General features: G+C 38.0%; 1 protein-coding gene across 2 annotated transcripts; it reads left to right on the forward strand.

Annotated features, from left to right (window-relative positions):
* The first annotated feature begins 804 nt into the window (after window positions 1-804).
* LOC121387376 (leucine-rich repeat and death domain-containing protein 1-like) lies at window positions 805-16,781 on the forward strand. 2 transcript variants are annotated; one of them, XM_041518476.1, is made up of 4 exons: window positions 805-912; window positions 7,704-9,747; window positions 10,524-10,824; window positions 13,812-16,781. In XM_041518476.1, the coding sequence occupies exons 2-3, from the start codon at window positions 7,884-7,886 to the stop codon at window positions 10,820-10,822; spliced, it is 2,163 nt and encodes a 720-aa protein (XP_041374410.1). In that variant the 5' UTR covers window positions 805-912; window positions 7,704-7,883; the 3' UTR covers window positions 10,823-10,824; window positions 13,812-16,781. The 2 variants fall into 2 exon arrangements, with proteins under 2 accessions (XP_041374410.1, XP_041374409.1); XM_041518475.1 differs by lacking the exon at window positions 805-912 and adding an exon at window positions 3,837-3,922.
* Window positions 16,782-16,809: the final 28 nt, after the last annotated feature.

Raw genomic sequence — 16,809 nt, forward strand, 5'->3', positions numbered from 1 at the left:
CGTGATGATATTCAATCTAGTAGGGAAACGCATAGGGCGTAGACTAGTTCAGTTGTAGGGCTCCAATATAGTATCTAGTTGCACGTTTCATACGTTACAAACAGAACGTTGTGGGTTTTTTAATTTTTATCTTCTTGCAGTGATCCACAATTGACATACCAAAGACCATGACATGCGATGTCATATCCGCAGGAAAATGATTATAAAAACGACTTTAGTTCGAACTAGTAAATAAACTACCTAAGTTTCGTTCAGTATAATAATGAATCTGAAGACTAATTTCGACTCATATCTCATTATATGTCGGTACCCTCAAACAGAGTATAGGTGCCAAATACTATGACACCTTGCTTGTTACTGAAAAGAGTAGCTTATGTAGTGACAAAGCTGACATTTCTTCCCACACATAATACCGGTAAGTGCGCAGGTGGAGGGTTTCGGATCCCACCTTCCTCAAGCAAATTTTCTTCTTTTTTTCCAATACATTTTCCGAGGGAGCATAGCTTGACCCCCCCCCCCCCCCCAATAAAGTTCGCTTGCCACAATCTAGACCCGCCCCCGAATATATTCTTGAATAGAGACATGATCAGTAACCCAATTACCAGGCTGACGTTAAATACAAAGATTGATTTCACTTAAACACCGGGATAACACTTTTTAGCTATTAATAATAATAGCATGAGGTTTGCTTAATAACATTTTTATTGTGCTAATTATGAAAAAAACACCCTATACCGCTATGCTACCTAGCCTAGTTTAAGAAGCCCCGCCCTTTTGTGTATTACGTCACAATGGTTATGATGTCACAGTAAGTCGTGTTGTATGATTGAATAGAGTCTGCCATGGATGAAGACGTCAGTTCTGAAAAGGTCGCCACTACTGAAGAACAAAATTACAATGATGATAATACAGGTATTATTTACACTGAGCCATGTGCCTACGTGAGATACACACCCAGCTATATCATCGTATATACCACTGTATAATGAGGAAAAACCGCTTCTGAATTTCACTGGTCACAAACGAGCTTACCATACCAATAATATATAGGAGATACTACACGAATAGTCATTATATAGCATTAATCTTACAACAAATGTTTATCAAAAGACCTATATAACGAGCGTACGTTTTAAAACAATGCGCTCTGAGATGAATGACGTCTAACGGACGTGTGTAGTATTAGATTTATTACATATATTCAAAACATTAAGCTCAAAACCATTTTAAACGTCTTTTTAAAAACCTATATATGATCTATGGTATTTCGTTTAAACAGTGGATATATAGGAATCTATTTCGATAGTGCTCATTTCGGTGGACGGTTTGGATTTGATCTCCAGGTGAGCACCAAATAGCAGCTAATCAGATATCGTTAAATCGATAACCAATGCATGTGTGATATGATTGGGTCATATCACTACTCTTACACGTCATTCTCTCAAGTTTGTTTTATTTAACGACGCCACTGGAGCACATTGATTTTTTATCTTATCATCGGCTATTGGACGTCAAACATATGGTCATTCTGACACTGTGTTTTAGAGGAAACCCGCTGTCGCCACATAGGCTACTCTTTTACGACAGGCAGCAAGGGATCTTTTATTTGCGCTTCCCACAGGCAGGATAGCACAAACCATGGCCTTTGTTGAACCAGTTATGGATCACTGGTCGGTGCAAGTGGTTTACACCTACCCATTGAGCCTTGCGAAGCACTCACTCAGGGTTTGGAGTCGGTATCGGGATTAAAAATCCCATGCCTCGACTGGGATCCGAACCCAGTACCTACCAGCCTGTAGACCGGGTATGTAAGAAAGTGGATTGTTTTCAAATAGTGATCAAATTCGCCTCATTATTTGCATATTGCGACACGCCCCTCATCTCCGGGAATTAAAGATATGCTTAAAAGCAGGTTCATGCATTCTACCTTCCTTTCCTATGACCCCCCACCCCCCATCCCCGTTCAAGCATTTTAAAAATATTTTCGGGGGGGGGGGGGGGGAGATGACTCGACCCCTATAATAAACTTATATCGCCATCGTCTATCCCCCCCCCCCCTCCACCACACACACACAATAAAATTCCTGCAGTCGCGCCTGCTAGCTTACTAACTAGGCCATATAAAATATTTTTCACAAATATAATTTGTTTGTTCCTTTCTTTACATTCAACTCACATATTACTTTCATTATTATCTATAAAGGGCCAGTTTTGGCACGTCTAACCTGTTTTTCATGTCCATGTCTGTATATTAAACATGTTCTGTGTTATCGGTATTTTTAGTCAGCACTTTACGAAGTAATTTATTACTAATATAGATTTGAATTATATTGATATCATTCATTCATTCATTTATTCATCCATTCATTCGTTGATTCATGATATCTATATCATTCATTCATTCATTCATTCATTCATTCATCCATTCATCCTGCCAGCCAGTCAGTATCTTTCAGTCTCTGTCTGTCTGTCTGTCCTTCCGTCCGTCCGTCCGTCCGTCCGCCCCCCCCCTCTCTCTCTCTCTCTCTCTCTCTCTCTCTCTCTCTCTCTCTCTCTCTCTGTCCATAATAACTAGGTACAGATCATTAATCAATGTTCTGACTTCCCTGTACCTGATGGCTAAACGTTACGCCCTGAACACCTATTGCGCTTGAAGCTTAATTGAATAAGAACACTGTCGAACAAACACCATCTTAAATCAATTAATATGGTTTGTTTGTTATGAGTCGGGCACACACTGGCGCATGTGCAGATTGAGGTTCGTGGGGTGAACCATCTGCTCCAAGTTAATTTTCGTTTTATTATATTTTCCGGACCTGAGCCAACATAAATATGTAGCTCGCCATAAACTGCACCTACTTCAACACGTAGCTCGCCATAAACTGCACCCTACTACAACACGTAGCTCGCCATAAACTGCACCCTACTGCAACACGTAGCTCGCCATAAACTGCACCCTACTACAATAGGTATCTCGCCATAAACTGCACCCTACTGCAACACGTATCTCGCCATAAACTGCACCCTACTGCAACACGTAGCTCGCCATAAACTGCACCCTACTACAACACGTAGCTCGCCATAAACTGCACCCTACTGCAACACGCAGCTCGCCATAAACTGCACCCTACTGCAACACGCAGCTCGCCATAAACTGCACCCTACTGCAACACGCAGCTCGCCATAAACTGAACCCTACTGCAACACGTAGCTCGCCATAAACGGCACCCTACTGCAACACGTAGCTCGCCATAAACGGCACCCTACTGCAACACGTAGCTCGCCATAAACGGCACCCTACTGCAACACGTAGCTCGCCATAAACGGCACCCTACTGCAACACGTAGCTCGCCATAAACTACACCCTACTGCACAGTTTCCCGCACTCACGCCTGCGCTACATAACAAAATGTTTGTTTTTGTTTAACAACACAATTAGAGCACACTGGTTTATTAATCATCGACTGTTGGATGTCAAACAGTTGGTTATTCTGACATAGTCTTAGAGAGGAAACCCACTACATTTATTTCCCATTAGTAGCAAGGGATCTTTTATATGCACCATCGCACAGACAGGATAGCACATACCACGGCTGTTGATATACCAGTCGTGGTGTACTGGCAGGAACAAAAAATATCCCAATGGGCACACTGACAGGGATCGATCCTAGACCGATCGTGCATCGCGGTGCGGCAACAATTCAGAGTATCTGGTTTATGACGAATGCGAAAATAATAAAAGTCAGTACGGTTGGTCAGCTTCTACTGGAGAGTTTACGGTAATGGGATCACATACCTGACAACACTGGCGGAGCGTCTTTGGTAACGGGTAACCTGCGAACGGGTCGTCGCTTCTCTGCTAATCGGATATCGGGGGCATCCGTAATTAATGCGATGAGGATTTGCGATCGCATGCCAGCAGGTAAGTTTCCCTACTTATTGGACACACCTGGAAAACGGATTACAACACAACTGGGATTAAAGTACCCGTTTGCCATGTTTTTAACTCCTCCTCGACAACCGTATGGTGAATCCGATATCCGGGTATGGTTTCTCGTGATATATTTATACGTGATATATAATTAGGGCCGTACATAGCAGGGGTGAGGTGGAAGGGGCGGAAGTTCCCTGCAAGAGATACCAAAAAATGGGGGTTGGGGGTGGGGTTGATGGGGTGGTGTTGAAAGTGTTCTTAATTGTGTGTACCGCCTCCAGAAGACCATTTATTATCAAGCGCGGGTGTAGAAAGGGGGGGGGGGGGTTGGTGTCCATAGCCCCAGCTCAAATAAATTATTCTTTTTACTCCCGAAAACCTTCGCTCGCCACGATCCAGACCCCCTCTCCCCATCCTCGTCTGCTGCACAATTATCCGCCAGGTTATTATATCTCTCTCTCTCTCTCTCTCTCTCTCTCTCTCTCTCTCTCTCTCTCTCTCTCTCTCTCTCTCTCTCTCTCTCTCTCTCTCTCTCTCTCTCTATGTAGTCCGTTTGCGTCCAAATGAAACCGGCGAATTGGCATGCAATGTCATAATGAAAGAAAGAAATGTTTTATTTAACGACGCACTCAACACATTGTATTTACGGTTATTTGGCGTCAGACATATGGTTAAGGACGACACATATATTGAGAGAGGAAACCCGCTATCGCCACTTCATGGGCTACTCGTCATAATGAATAAAATTAAAATTCATATAAAAAGAATTTATTAAGTTTTAAACCCATACCAATTCAAAGAGCATTTTTTAAAAAAGAAATGCATTATAAATAAAATTGTTTTTTGTTTGTTTTGTTTTTGTTTACAAATTACCATTAAATTATATAGATTAAATCTCATTTAAAATACAGGGGTGAAGACAAAATGTTACAACAGCCAAGGTTTGCACCTTGACTTGCAATGTCTCAAGTAATGCAGTACAAAGATACTAAAGTAGAACTGCGCGTGCTTCAGTAAACTAGTTGGGAGTGGCAGTCCTCTTTGTGGTGATACAAGAAGGATGTAATCGCCAGTAAAGGATTTCCTCGGGAGTGGCTGTCCTATATACAAGACATTAGATAGAGATATTATAAATGCTACAACAAACAAACAAAAAACAACAAAACCCAACATTGTACCAATTTATAAAATGATGCACTTTGTTATCATATTACAAAGCATAAAAACGTACTTAATGTTTATTACAGTAATATTTAGACGGTTATGTCATCATGTAAGATCTGTTCTTATTGCAATTAATTGACTGTTGGGATAATTCATGTAGTAATGGAAAATTCCATTGCTATTTTTATATGCGCGCATGCGCTCATGTCAGCATGAGTTAAAAGTACAAGATAGATTTTCATTTGTCCTAGAATAACATAAGCTTAATTAAATATGATTATTTGTTACCATAACATTTAATAACAATTGTCAAAAAGTAGGTCCACTAGATAATTATGACGTATCCAGTCCATTCCAATAAGCCGACGACTTTCAGATTTTAAAAAATACATGTGTTTGCAATACGTTTTGAGCTTTATTTTTTAGAAATACCTTGTCCAAAGCCACATAAGTTGATTCTAACGCTGTCAAAATAGAAAATAGCATACATATCTCAGGGTTTAATTTGTATAGTGTTTCATTTGTTTATAAGAAAAAAGTGCCCCCCCCCCCCCCCCCCCCACACACACCCGGATTTTTATCAGGGTACGGTCCTGGCACCTCAACCTGCTCCACATAAAACATACACACATACACCTACACACACACCTACACAGACACACACACACACACACACACCTACACACACACCTACACAGACACCTACACAGACACACACAGACACACACACACACCTACACACACCTACACAGACACAGACACACACAGACACACACACACACACACACACATACACACACACACACACACACACACACACAATTTGATGATACAGGGGTCATACAGTACGATAGGCTAGGTTAGGCTAAAGCGAGGTTAGTAGTTTTTAATCCTTTGGTACCTGTGTTTGCACCAACCCGCCACAACAATCCCGTGTAAATATATATATCTGATAACCGATAAATGCGAGTTTCAGTATCACAACCTGCGCCACCTTTCAAAAACTTGGACTAGTCAGAAGCCATATATCAATCAGCGCGTTGACGGTAATAATCGCTTTATAAACACCAGGGATAGCGCGAAGCCATTCTTTGCTCGGGGCAATTTAAACATTTCTGCTTTGTTCTGTTTGGGTTTTTTTCGAAGACGCCCCCACCCCACTCCTAATAAATGAATAAATGAATGAATGAATGAATGAATGAATTAATGAATTAATTAATTAATTAATTAATGAACGAACGAACGAAAACACAAACAACTAACTAACGAACGGACGGATGAACGAATAAATAGAACCAAACAAACACACAAATAAATAAAAAGTGAAAGAAAAGAACTACCCACCCACTTTCCCCGAAAAATCAACAAAACCAAAATAACAAAACAGAAAAATACATTACTCTTTAAAAAAAATGGGAAAATATATATATTTTTTAAATAAATAAATAAAAAAAGATAAATAAATAGATAAATAGATGAATAGATAGATAGATAGATAGATAGATAGATAGAGAGATAGATAGATAGACAAACAAACAATAATTTAAATTTTTTGGTCATTTTGACACAGTCATAGAGGAAACTCGCTACATTTTTTCATTAGTAGCAAGGGATCTTTTATATGCACCATCCCACAGACAGGATAGTGTATTTAGGACTTATATTATAACTGTTATACAGGGTATGTATTTCTGTTTAAAACACAAGCAAAAAAAGAAAAAGAAACAAAAAACAAACAAAACAAAACAAAACAAAAACAAAAAACAACAAAAACAAAAAACAACAAAAAACATTCGATTTGTAGGCCTATTTAAAAAAAAAATTAAATTTCAACACAAGATACAGTGTACATAAAAAAAACCTGATACATAATGACAAAATAAAAATATAAGAACACAAAAGCTAATGTACAGGCATTCTGAATCAAAAATATTATTGGTAGTAAATCTTATGGCGGAGATGACTATTACTTGTAGAAGGAAGGAAATGTTTTATTTAACGACGCACTCAACACATTTTATTGACGGTTATATGGCGTCGGACATATGGTTAAGGACCACACATATATTGATTAGCACCAAGTGATCTATTATATGCACCATCCCACAAATAGGATAACACATATCACGGCCTTTGACATACCAGTCGTGGTGCACTGGCTGAAGCGAGAAATGGCCCAATGGGTCCACCAACGGGGACCGATCCCAGACCGACCGCGTATCAAGCGAAATTACTTGCAGAATGCAGGAAATTGTATTTCAGGATATCTAGTTTTCACAGTTTTACGGGGGAGCATACTCCCGAACCCTAGAAACTTTGCTTTGCGGTTTTTTCTCAGTACCCCCCCCCCCCCCCCCCCCCCACCTCCATATCTACTTTCATCCATCGTGCCTAATGTTCTATAAAAAGGTCTCCTTCGTTGTAATATTCCACGAAGCGACCTTAACGCAAAGATCACCTTAAGTGCATAATACCAGTTAAGGTAATCATGGCGCTGAGGTCGCTTTTTGTTATTACATTTTAATATTATTGTTGCAATTATCATTTTTCTTATTATATTTTAATATTATTGTTATCACCATTAATTTTTTTGTTTGTTGCTTAGTTCTGGAAAAGGGGGACAACCAAGAAATTCCGGAAACCCCAAGAACCGAGGAATCAATAGAAAAGCAGGGAACTGAAGCAAAAACAAGAAAATCAAGATAGCCAAGACAATCTAGATGAGACAACCCAGGAATACGAGGATGCAGACAGTTCGTCATCAGGATATGACCTTAACCTTTACATGCACGCACACGGGAAAAATGTCAGTCTCGACCTGAGCTACCTGTCACTGGTCCATGTCCCCGCCAACGTGTTTGAACTCGAACACCTCAATTACCTGTTCCTGGCAAACAATGCCATTACAGATATTCCTGACGATATCTCCAGCCTTGTTAATCTGGAGATCCTCATCATCTCGAACAACAACCTGACGACGCTGTGCTCATCGATATACAGTCTCCGAAATCTGCAAATCCTCGACGTGTCAAACAACGACATCGCGACACTATCGTCCGGTATATGCTGTCTCTCTCAACTCAAACAATTCGTTGCCAACGGCAACCGGTTAACTTCCGTGCCTTCCTCGATCGGGGATCTAACTGATCTGCGTAGTCTGTGTCTGAATGGGAACCGACTGTCTGAGCTGCCAGTTTCACTCGTTCACCTGAAGAAGCTCGAGGTCCTGGGTCTGGAAAAGAACGAGTTTGAGTGTCTGAACCACGCGGTATGTCAGATCGAGAGCTTGCGCCGACTCGGACTGTCCGGAAACCACCTATCCTGTCTGCCCATGGAGATGGAGAACCTGACCAACCTGGAGAATCTTCTGGCAGACGACAACGACTTCCAGTTCGTGCCCATCCAGCTCTTCAGCCTGGTGAATCTCGTGGAACTTTCTTTCTCTGGAAACAAACTGACGGAGATCCACCCTGAAATCGCCCACCTCACCAACTTGAAGACGTTGGGGCTGAACAACAATCAGCTGTCGTGTCTACCAGATGAGATCTGTCAGCTTACGAGTCTGGAAATCCTCGGCGTCGAGAACAACAACTTGACAGAAATCCCAGAAAACATCGCCGACTTGTTTGCGCTGAGCGAGGTCTACCTCGGCTACAACAAAATCGCCTACGTCCCGGAAGGACTATGCTGGTGTTCCAACATCACCGTCCTTAGCCTTCTCAACAATCCAGTGTCTCAGCTTCCGATAGAACTGGCCAACTTAAAATCACTGCACACGCTGGTGTTGGGGGACGGCAAGTTTGACGAAATTCCGTCCATGATCTGCGCTACATTTGGGCTGCAGCATCTGTCTCTTTCTGGAAATAACCTCTCCGAGATACCAACCGAGTTCGGAGCCCTGCAAGGGATGCAAGAGCTTCATCTGGACAGAAATAACCTCAGCAGTTTCCCTCTTTCCGTCTGTAAGATGACGAAGCTGGAATTGCTGGATCTCTCCGAGAACATCATCAGTGAGCTGCCTCCACAGATGGCCAAATTGGTCTCGCTACAGGTGCTCAACCTCAGAGGTAACAAAATCAAAGAAATTATCCCAGAACTCTGCACCTTCGCGTGTCTAAGAGTCGCCGATCTTTCTGATAATTCTCTGAGAGAGATTCCCGAAGCAATCAGTGAGCTAAAAAATCTTGTAGAACTCGATCTCTCCAACAACCTTTTGCCGGAGTTCCCAAAAGCTATATGCAAGCTGCCGAAATTGGAAAAAATTAAATTTGACCAATCAGACGGCACGAAGGTCGTCTGTCTTCCTGATGAACTCGTGACGACGCCGATATCGACTCTGATCGTGTCTAACAATGTCCTGGCGGCTTTACCCGAAGTATTGTCGAACATGAAGAACCTCCAGTGTCTGGTAGCGGACCACAACGAGCTGGAGGAATTACCAGACAGAATCTGCGACATGAAACGGCTCCAGGTCCTTCACCTCAACGACAACCTGCTGACGTCACTTCCGGAAAACTTCGACCACCTTACCAACCTGAAGGATCTCCGCCTGCACCACAACCCGCTGAAGTGTCCTCCTATAGAGGTGTGTGTGAGCGGAGTCATGCAACCCATCGGCCGGTTCATTAGGCGGGCCGTGGAAAGAGAAGGTAAGAACAACCGAATGTCAGATCAAATCTCATAGACGACATTAGCAACATATGTGGCTAAATCTGCTACATGCGCTGTTTCAGTCAACGTCTACACCATGGATATAAATACTAAACCATCTCACCCTTAAAGTAAATAAGTAAACTCTCAGACATAACTATTGGGCTATTTCTGGTTCCAGCCACTTCTCACGACAGGTATATCAAAAGCCGTGGTATGTGCTATCCTGTCTGTGGGATGGAGCATATAAAATATCCCTTGCTACTGATTGAAAATTGTAGCGGGTTTCCTCTCTAAGAGTGCGAGTGTGAATAATTTTTACATTTTCATATACCACTAGAGTTTCGAGCATGTCCGTCCCGGGGCCTGTCTCCGGATAGCCAGGGGCTTGTCCCGGGACAGAAAACAAATTAAGCGGACAATTTTGAAATTTAAATCCAAAAATTAAATAGTGGGCCTTTAAAATTTTGATGCGCATCTCTAATTAATATAATTAATAAAGAAAATTCTACTCATTAAATTTGGTCGCTAAATTAGATCGGGTGGTCAAAAGGAATTGGATAAGATCGATGGCCTGACTCTCAAAATTACCAAATGTTTGACATCCAATAACCGATGTTTAATAAATCAGTGTGTTCTAGTGGTGTCGATGAACAAAACAAACTTCAGCTTTAATTAGACGTGTCATACATTTTAATATTTTGTTTCATGTTTCGTACAATTCAGAACAATTTTTTTTTTTTTTTTAATTTATTATTATTATTTTTTAAATCAGAACTCCTTCTGCTGAAAATGTTCGACACTATGAAAGTGGCCCTCACCAAGAACGATCTGCGATACTTCCTGAAGAAGTTCGACATCGCGGAAGAGGCAATAACGGAGTTGGAACAGAGGCACCACGGGAAGGAGAAACTGCCAGACCGGATATACGACTCCATGTTGCTGTGGAAGGATACTAATGGCGCAGACGCCAACGTCGACACCCTCATCCGGGTTCTGCGCATCATCGGACACGACGCGCTGTCGACGACGTTGCATAACATGAAGATAATGTCTCAGAGACTCAGGTTTTGATGGTAAAAAGGTTTCCTTGACCACTGTCCTCCCAGTCGAGTTCTTTAAGCAAACGTCATACGGGTCATAAAAAAAAAAATGTCATAAAAATTTTCAAATGTAATTTTGCAGACCTCAAAACCCATGCAATCTGAAACTGTCAATTTCTAGATCTAAACAGCAATGCAAATTTGAAATATCAAATTCCAGACCAAAAAAGTGGAATTTCAAAATGTAATTTTGCAGACCTCAAAACCCATGCAATCTGAAACTGTCAATTTCTAGACCTAAACAGCAATGCAAATTTGAAATATCAAATTCCAGACCTAAAACGTGGAATTTCAAAATGTGATTTTGCAGACCTCAAAACCCATGCAATCTGAAACTGTCAATTTCTAGACCTAAACAGCAATGCAAATTTGAAATATCAAATTCCAGACCTAAAACGTGGAATTTCAAAATGTAATTTTGCAGACCTCAAAACCCATGCAATCTGAAACTATCAATTTCTAGACCTAAACAGCAATGCAAATTTGAAATATCAAATTCCAGACCTAAAACGTGGAATTTCAAAATGTAATTTTGCAGACCTCAAAACCCATGCAATCTGAAACTGTCAATTTCTAGACCTAAACAGCAATGCAAATTTGAAATATCAAATTCCAGACCTAAAACGTGGAATTTCAAAATGTAATTTGTCCAAACCCGAAAAGTCATACAATCTACAAATGTCTATTTCCAGCTATCAAACACACTCGTGATAAACAATTCCTGTGCATGTATAATTGCACAATGTATATATTTAAAAATACTGAAGGAAAAATTAATTCGCTTTCAAAAAATAAATAAATAATTTATTAATAATTTAAATTACTTCCCAGTCCCAACCAGTGACCTACGACTGGTATATCAAAGATCGTGGTATGTGTTGTCCTGCCTATGGGAGAATGCATATCAATGATATCTTGCTACTAATAGAAAAACGTAGGTTTCCAATGTTTACACTGTTTTAATTTAATTCTTGAATTTTTATATTAACGTTGAGTATCGATTCATTGATCTATTTAGCATTGTTTGATACCCAATAGCCAATGTATGATGTATATTTGTTCTGGGGTGTCATAGTTAATTAATTAATTAATTAATAGTTAATTAATTAATTCATTCATTCATTCATTCATTCATTCATTCATAAGACAACGTGTCAAAGATGATCAAATGCTTGACATCCAATAGCCGATGAATAATTAAACAATGTGCTCTAGTTGTGGCGTTAAACGAAACAAAGTTTAACTTTAAGTTGTTGTCGAGCCTTCGACTCGCTTAGTCTTGTTCCTGTTCATACCTGACCCGCACTTTTTAGTCAGTTTACATACATATGTTTCTGACGCGTCACAGTTCCCATTATTTTGGTGCGCGTTCGTTGAAATGTATTCCATTTACAATACGTCGACCTATATTTCATTTTCCCAGGAAGTCGGCAATCAAAATATGAATCGACCTTATTTTAGTAGTTAAGTTCAACGGTGAAAGGAGACATATCAATGTTAAGCAAGGCAAAACTATTATATATATATAAATTATTTATACATTTTATAAACAGATTTTATTCTCGAAAATGTCTTTTTCGACAGACATAAATGTAAATTTTGTTTCACACTTGACCAAGAAATCTTGAGCGAAGTGTCAACAGAGTGCCACATAAATCACGCTGGATTATTTTTAATACTTTTTACAACCATTATGTGATGGAGTTCTCGTGCTCAGATGATTTGGAGACGAGTAAATGCTCAGTGGGTTTTATTTATTTATTTATTTATTATTATTTATTATGATTATGATTATTATTATTATTATTATTATTATTTTATTTTTTTTGTAATGGGGCTGTCGAAAAGGCAAACACCAATATTAAATCCTTTAACTTAGATGTTTTGAATATATATTTCATGATTTGATCAGCAATAATGTTATTAAGATCGGAATAGTATGCATATTTCAGAATAAAATGTAAGTAAAACAAAACGATGAAAAATGGTAAGAAGAGACATAAAAATGAAAGCTGGAGTAATATACATATATATATATATATATATATATATATATATATATATATATATATATATATATATATACACACACAGTTGAATAGAATGTATTCCTAAAATGATCTTACAAAAACTCCGTATTACCAAATTAAATTGATGGCGCATCGTCATGAACATTTGTAGAAATGTGGACAATAAAAGAAACCCCCAAAATATCGGGAGCCAAATTTACCAAGCTTTAATCTACATTTTTAAAACTGACAGGCTGACAGTATCCGTTGGTAGTTTATTAAAACTGTAGTTGTGGTTGAATTTTGTATTAGTAGGTGATTTTTATAATATTGTGAGCAAGATTGTGAGTTTGTTGAAACTAGGTGTGTTTGTGTTTTATATCAGTAAATGATGTTATAATGTGGCGAGGCGATATTGTGATTTTATTAAAACTCTAGGTGTGTTTGTGTTTTGTATTAGTAAATGATTTTTGTAATATGGCGAGGCGATATTGTGATTTTATTAAAACTCTAGGTGTGTTTGTGTTTTGTATTAGTAAATAATTTTATAATATGGCTAGGCGATATTGTGAATTTATGAAAACTAGGTGTGTTTGTTTTTTGTAGTGGTAAATAATTGGGTGTCGATCTTATAACTACATTGTATAACATCATTAAAGCCGAACTAGTGTGCAGTAAACTGAGATGACATAGGTTTCCCCTTAAACTAGTACTTTAGTTTTGACTGGTCACTAAACTAAAGAGCTTTATCAGAGGTCAAATGAATTATTCAGAAGTAATAAAACATATGAGCCGCCTTGTTGATTTAATGTAGTCCGTGACGAAATTAGCATATTTATTACATTATCGCGTCATGTACTATTAGTTTATGAGGTTATTTTACAACATCAGCGTTACTAAATATGTTACTATTGTTGTATCACTGTCACTGAACGTTTTGCTTTATTTCAGTTTATTTTTGTACCCACATCCAATTAAGGTCCAGGCACTTTGCCCAGATAGCTGAGGTGTGTGGCCATGACAGTGAGTTATTGGTTAGATGTTAGTGTTTACCCACTGAGTCACTAAAACTGTCTGGGTTGAATTATGTACCAGGGTAACCCAGTACCTACCAGCCGTAATTTCGATGGTTAACCAGTACACTGGCGATACCTACACTGTCGATACCTACACTGGCGATACCTACACTGTCGATACCGGTTTTGGTTGGCGATTTTTGATGGTCATGATCATCCTTAATTAACGTAGTATATTCGTATGTCACAGCAATAAAACAATTATTATATTTTGTTATATGTCTGCCTCGCTAAATCTGTATTCTTTTTGTTTGTAAACCACGGTGTTAAAATTTCATAAAATTTAATTTAACATTCCTTTTTTTAATTCGATGTTTTTATGGTTTTTGTTTAATTTGTAAAATATTATAATTTATAAATATTTTGTTACAATTTATTACTTTTCTCATTTAACTATTTCAAGATACCATACAGTGTATAAACTAAGTTTATTCGTTCACATTTGTATTCCTGGCTGTTGGTCACAGGAATGATAGATATTCAATATTGATGTTTTACGTCGCAGGTGAGTGTATAGTTTACAATACAAGAAATAATAGTACTGTTACTTTTTCCTGAAATCTAACATGTAAATGAAATTTGATTTGTTCCTGTATATTTTATTATTTATTGTCTTTTCCTTCCTTTCGTCATCTGGTTGTTTGTTTCTTTGCTTTTTTTTATAATACATACACAATGTATTTCTTTCACTATTTCTAAGGTTTTGTTTTGTTCCAGTTTTTGTTTGTAAAAACAAAATGATAATGACATAATAACATTACTAAACAGCGTTTTTGTTACCACAGTATAAACGTCTGCGGTGTTGTACACTACTGGATTTAACGCTTTTCACTGCCATTATAACGTTTTCAACCAATAGATCGTTTCTAACAACTAAAATTACCTTAAATTCCATATAGCAATGGTCAACCCATACTATCCGCAGTGGATGTTTGTGTTGGGGTCTCATTACACTCTCATTCATTCTAATGTTTGTACAAGTTCAAACAATTACGTCCCTCTATACATTTTTCCTACGTACCAAATTGTGAGAAGGTGAAATGCACTTAGAGACACATTAGGGCCTGAAACGCTCTGTATATACAGCAACTGACGTTCTAAACAAGAACTTGTATTATAGGTGTTATTGTAGAAATGGAAGGTATTATAAGCCGTAAACATGTTACTACAGCAACACATGTCAGGTAGCGCCTATAAAATATCTCATTGAAAGTGTGACTGTGTATTTGTTTTGCTATAGCATGTGATGTTATGGGCTGGAAAATTGAGATCGAAGTAATTTTGTTTACGGTTGACAAATATATTATTGAAGACATCATTTTAAAAGTCTGTATCGTTGTTTGGTACCAACCTACATCATTTTAAAAGTCTGTATCGTTGTTTGGTACCAACCTACATCATTTTAAAAGTCTGAATCGTTGTTTGGTACCAACCTACATCATTTTAAAAGTCTGTATCGTTGTTTGGTACCAACCTACATCATTTTAAAACTCTGAATCGTTGTTTGGTACCAACCTACATCATTTTAAAAGTCTGTATCGTTGTTTGGTACCAACCTACATCATTTTAAAAGTCTGAATCGTTGTTTGGTACCAACCTACATCATTTTAAAAGTCTGTATCGTTGTTTGGTACCAACCTACATCATTTTAAAAGTCTGTATCGTTGTTTGGTACCAACCTACATCATTTTAAAAGTCTGAATCGTTGTTTGGTACCAACCTACATCATTTTAAAAGTCTGTATCGTTGTTTGGTACCAACCTACATCATTTTAAAAGTCTGTATCGTTGTTTGGTACCAACCTACATCATTTTAAAAGTCTGTATCGTTGTTTGGTACCAACCTACATCATTTTAAAAGTCTGTATCGTTGTTTGGTACCAACCTACATCATTTTAAAAGTCTGAATCGTTGTTTGGTACCAACCTACATCATTTTAAAAGTCTGTATCGTTGTTTGGTACCAACCTACATCATTTTAAAAGTCTGTATCGTTGTTTGGTACCAACCTACATCATTTTAAAAGTCTGTATCGTTGTTTAGTACCAACCTACATCATTTTAAAACTCTGTATCGTTGTTTGGTACCAACCTACATCATTTTAAAACTCTGTATCGTTGTTTGGTACCAACCTACATCATTTTAAAACTCTGAATCGTTGTTTGGTACCAACCTGTGTTTGTAAACATGTAATTATCTGTACTATTTTCTGAATCCTGTAATGACATGATTGCTATACCAAAGTCTGGTATGTACTGTCCTGTCTGGTGCAGATGAACGGATGGCTCAAATGTGTTAAGCACATGTAAAATTATTACATGGTTCCTCATTATTTTATGACTTTCCATCTATTTATTCAGTTTTATATATGTAAACACAAACCCCACAAAAAACATGCACGTGCTTGTGTAGCTATGTAATACTCTGTATCTATGTACGTGTGTGTATGTCTGTATATCTGTAAGAGTACGAGTGTGTTCAGGCGTGTGTGCATGTGTGTGCATGTGTGTGCATTTTTCATTACTTATTTTTGATTCTTACTAATTTGTATGCGTTTCATGTGTCTAAATATATATGTCAAAATATATATGTTATATTTTATATTTTTATTCACTAGAAAAATATGGCTATAATATCAATAATTTTGCCAAACTTTCGAAAGCAAATATGGGTACTATTATCGAGAAATTCCAATCATGTAGTTGAATTGTAAGTTTCGTCGTTTGCTGTCCATCCTGTAGTGTTCGTATACATTATCTATTTTTAGAACTATATTTTTGTATTATAGATTTATACGCTTGTAAAATATAATCATGCAATGCTAAAATATATATTTGTATCACCCAAGTTTATTTTTTGTAAATTTATCTTTATG

The sequence above is a fragment of the Gigantopelta aegis genome, chromosome 13, assembly GCF_016097555.1.
Source record: "Gigantopelta aegis isolate Gae_Host chromosome 13, Gae_host_genome, whole genome shotgun sequence".
Lineage (NCBI taxonomy): Eukaryota > Metazoa > Mollusca > Gastropoda > Neomphalida > Peltospiridae > Gigantopelta > Gigantopelta aegis.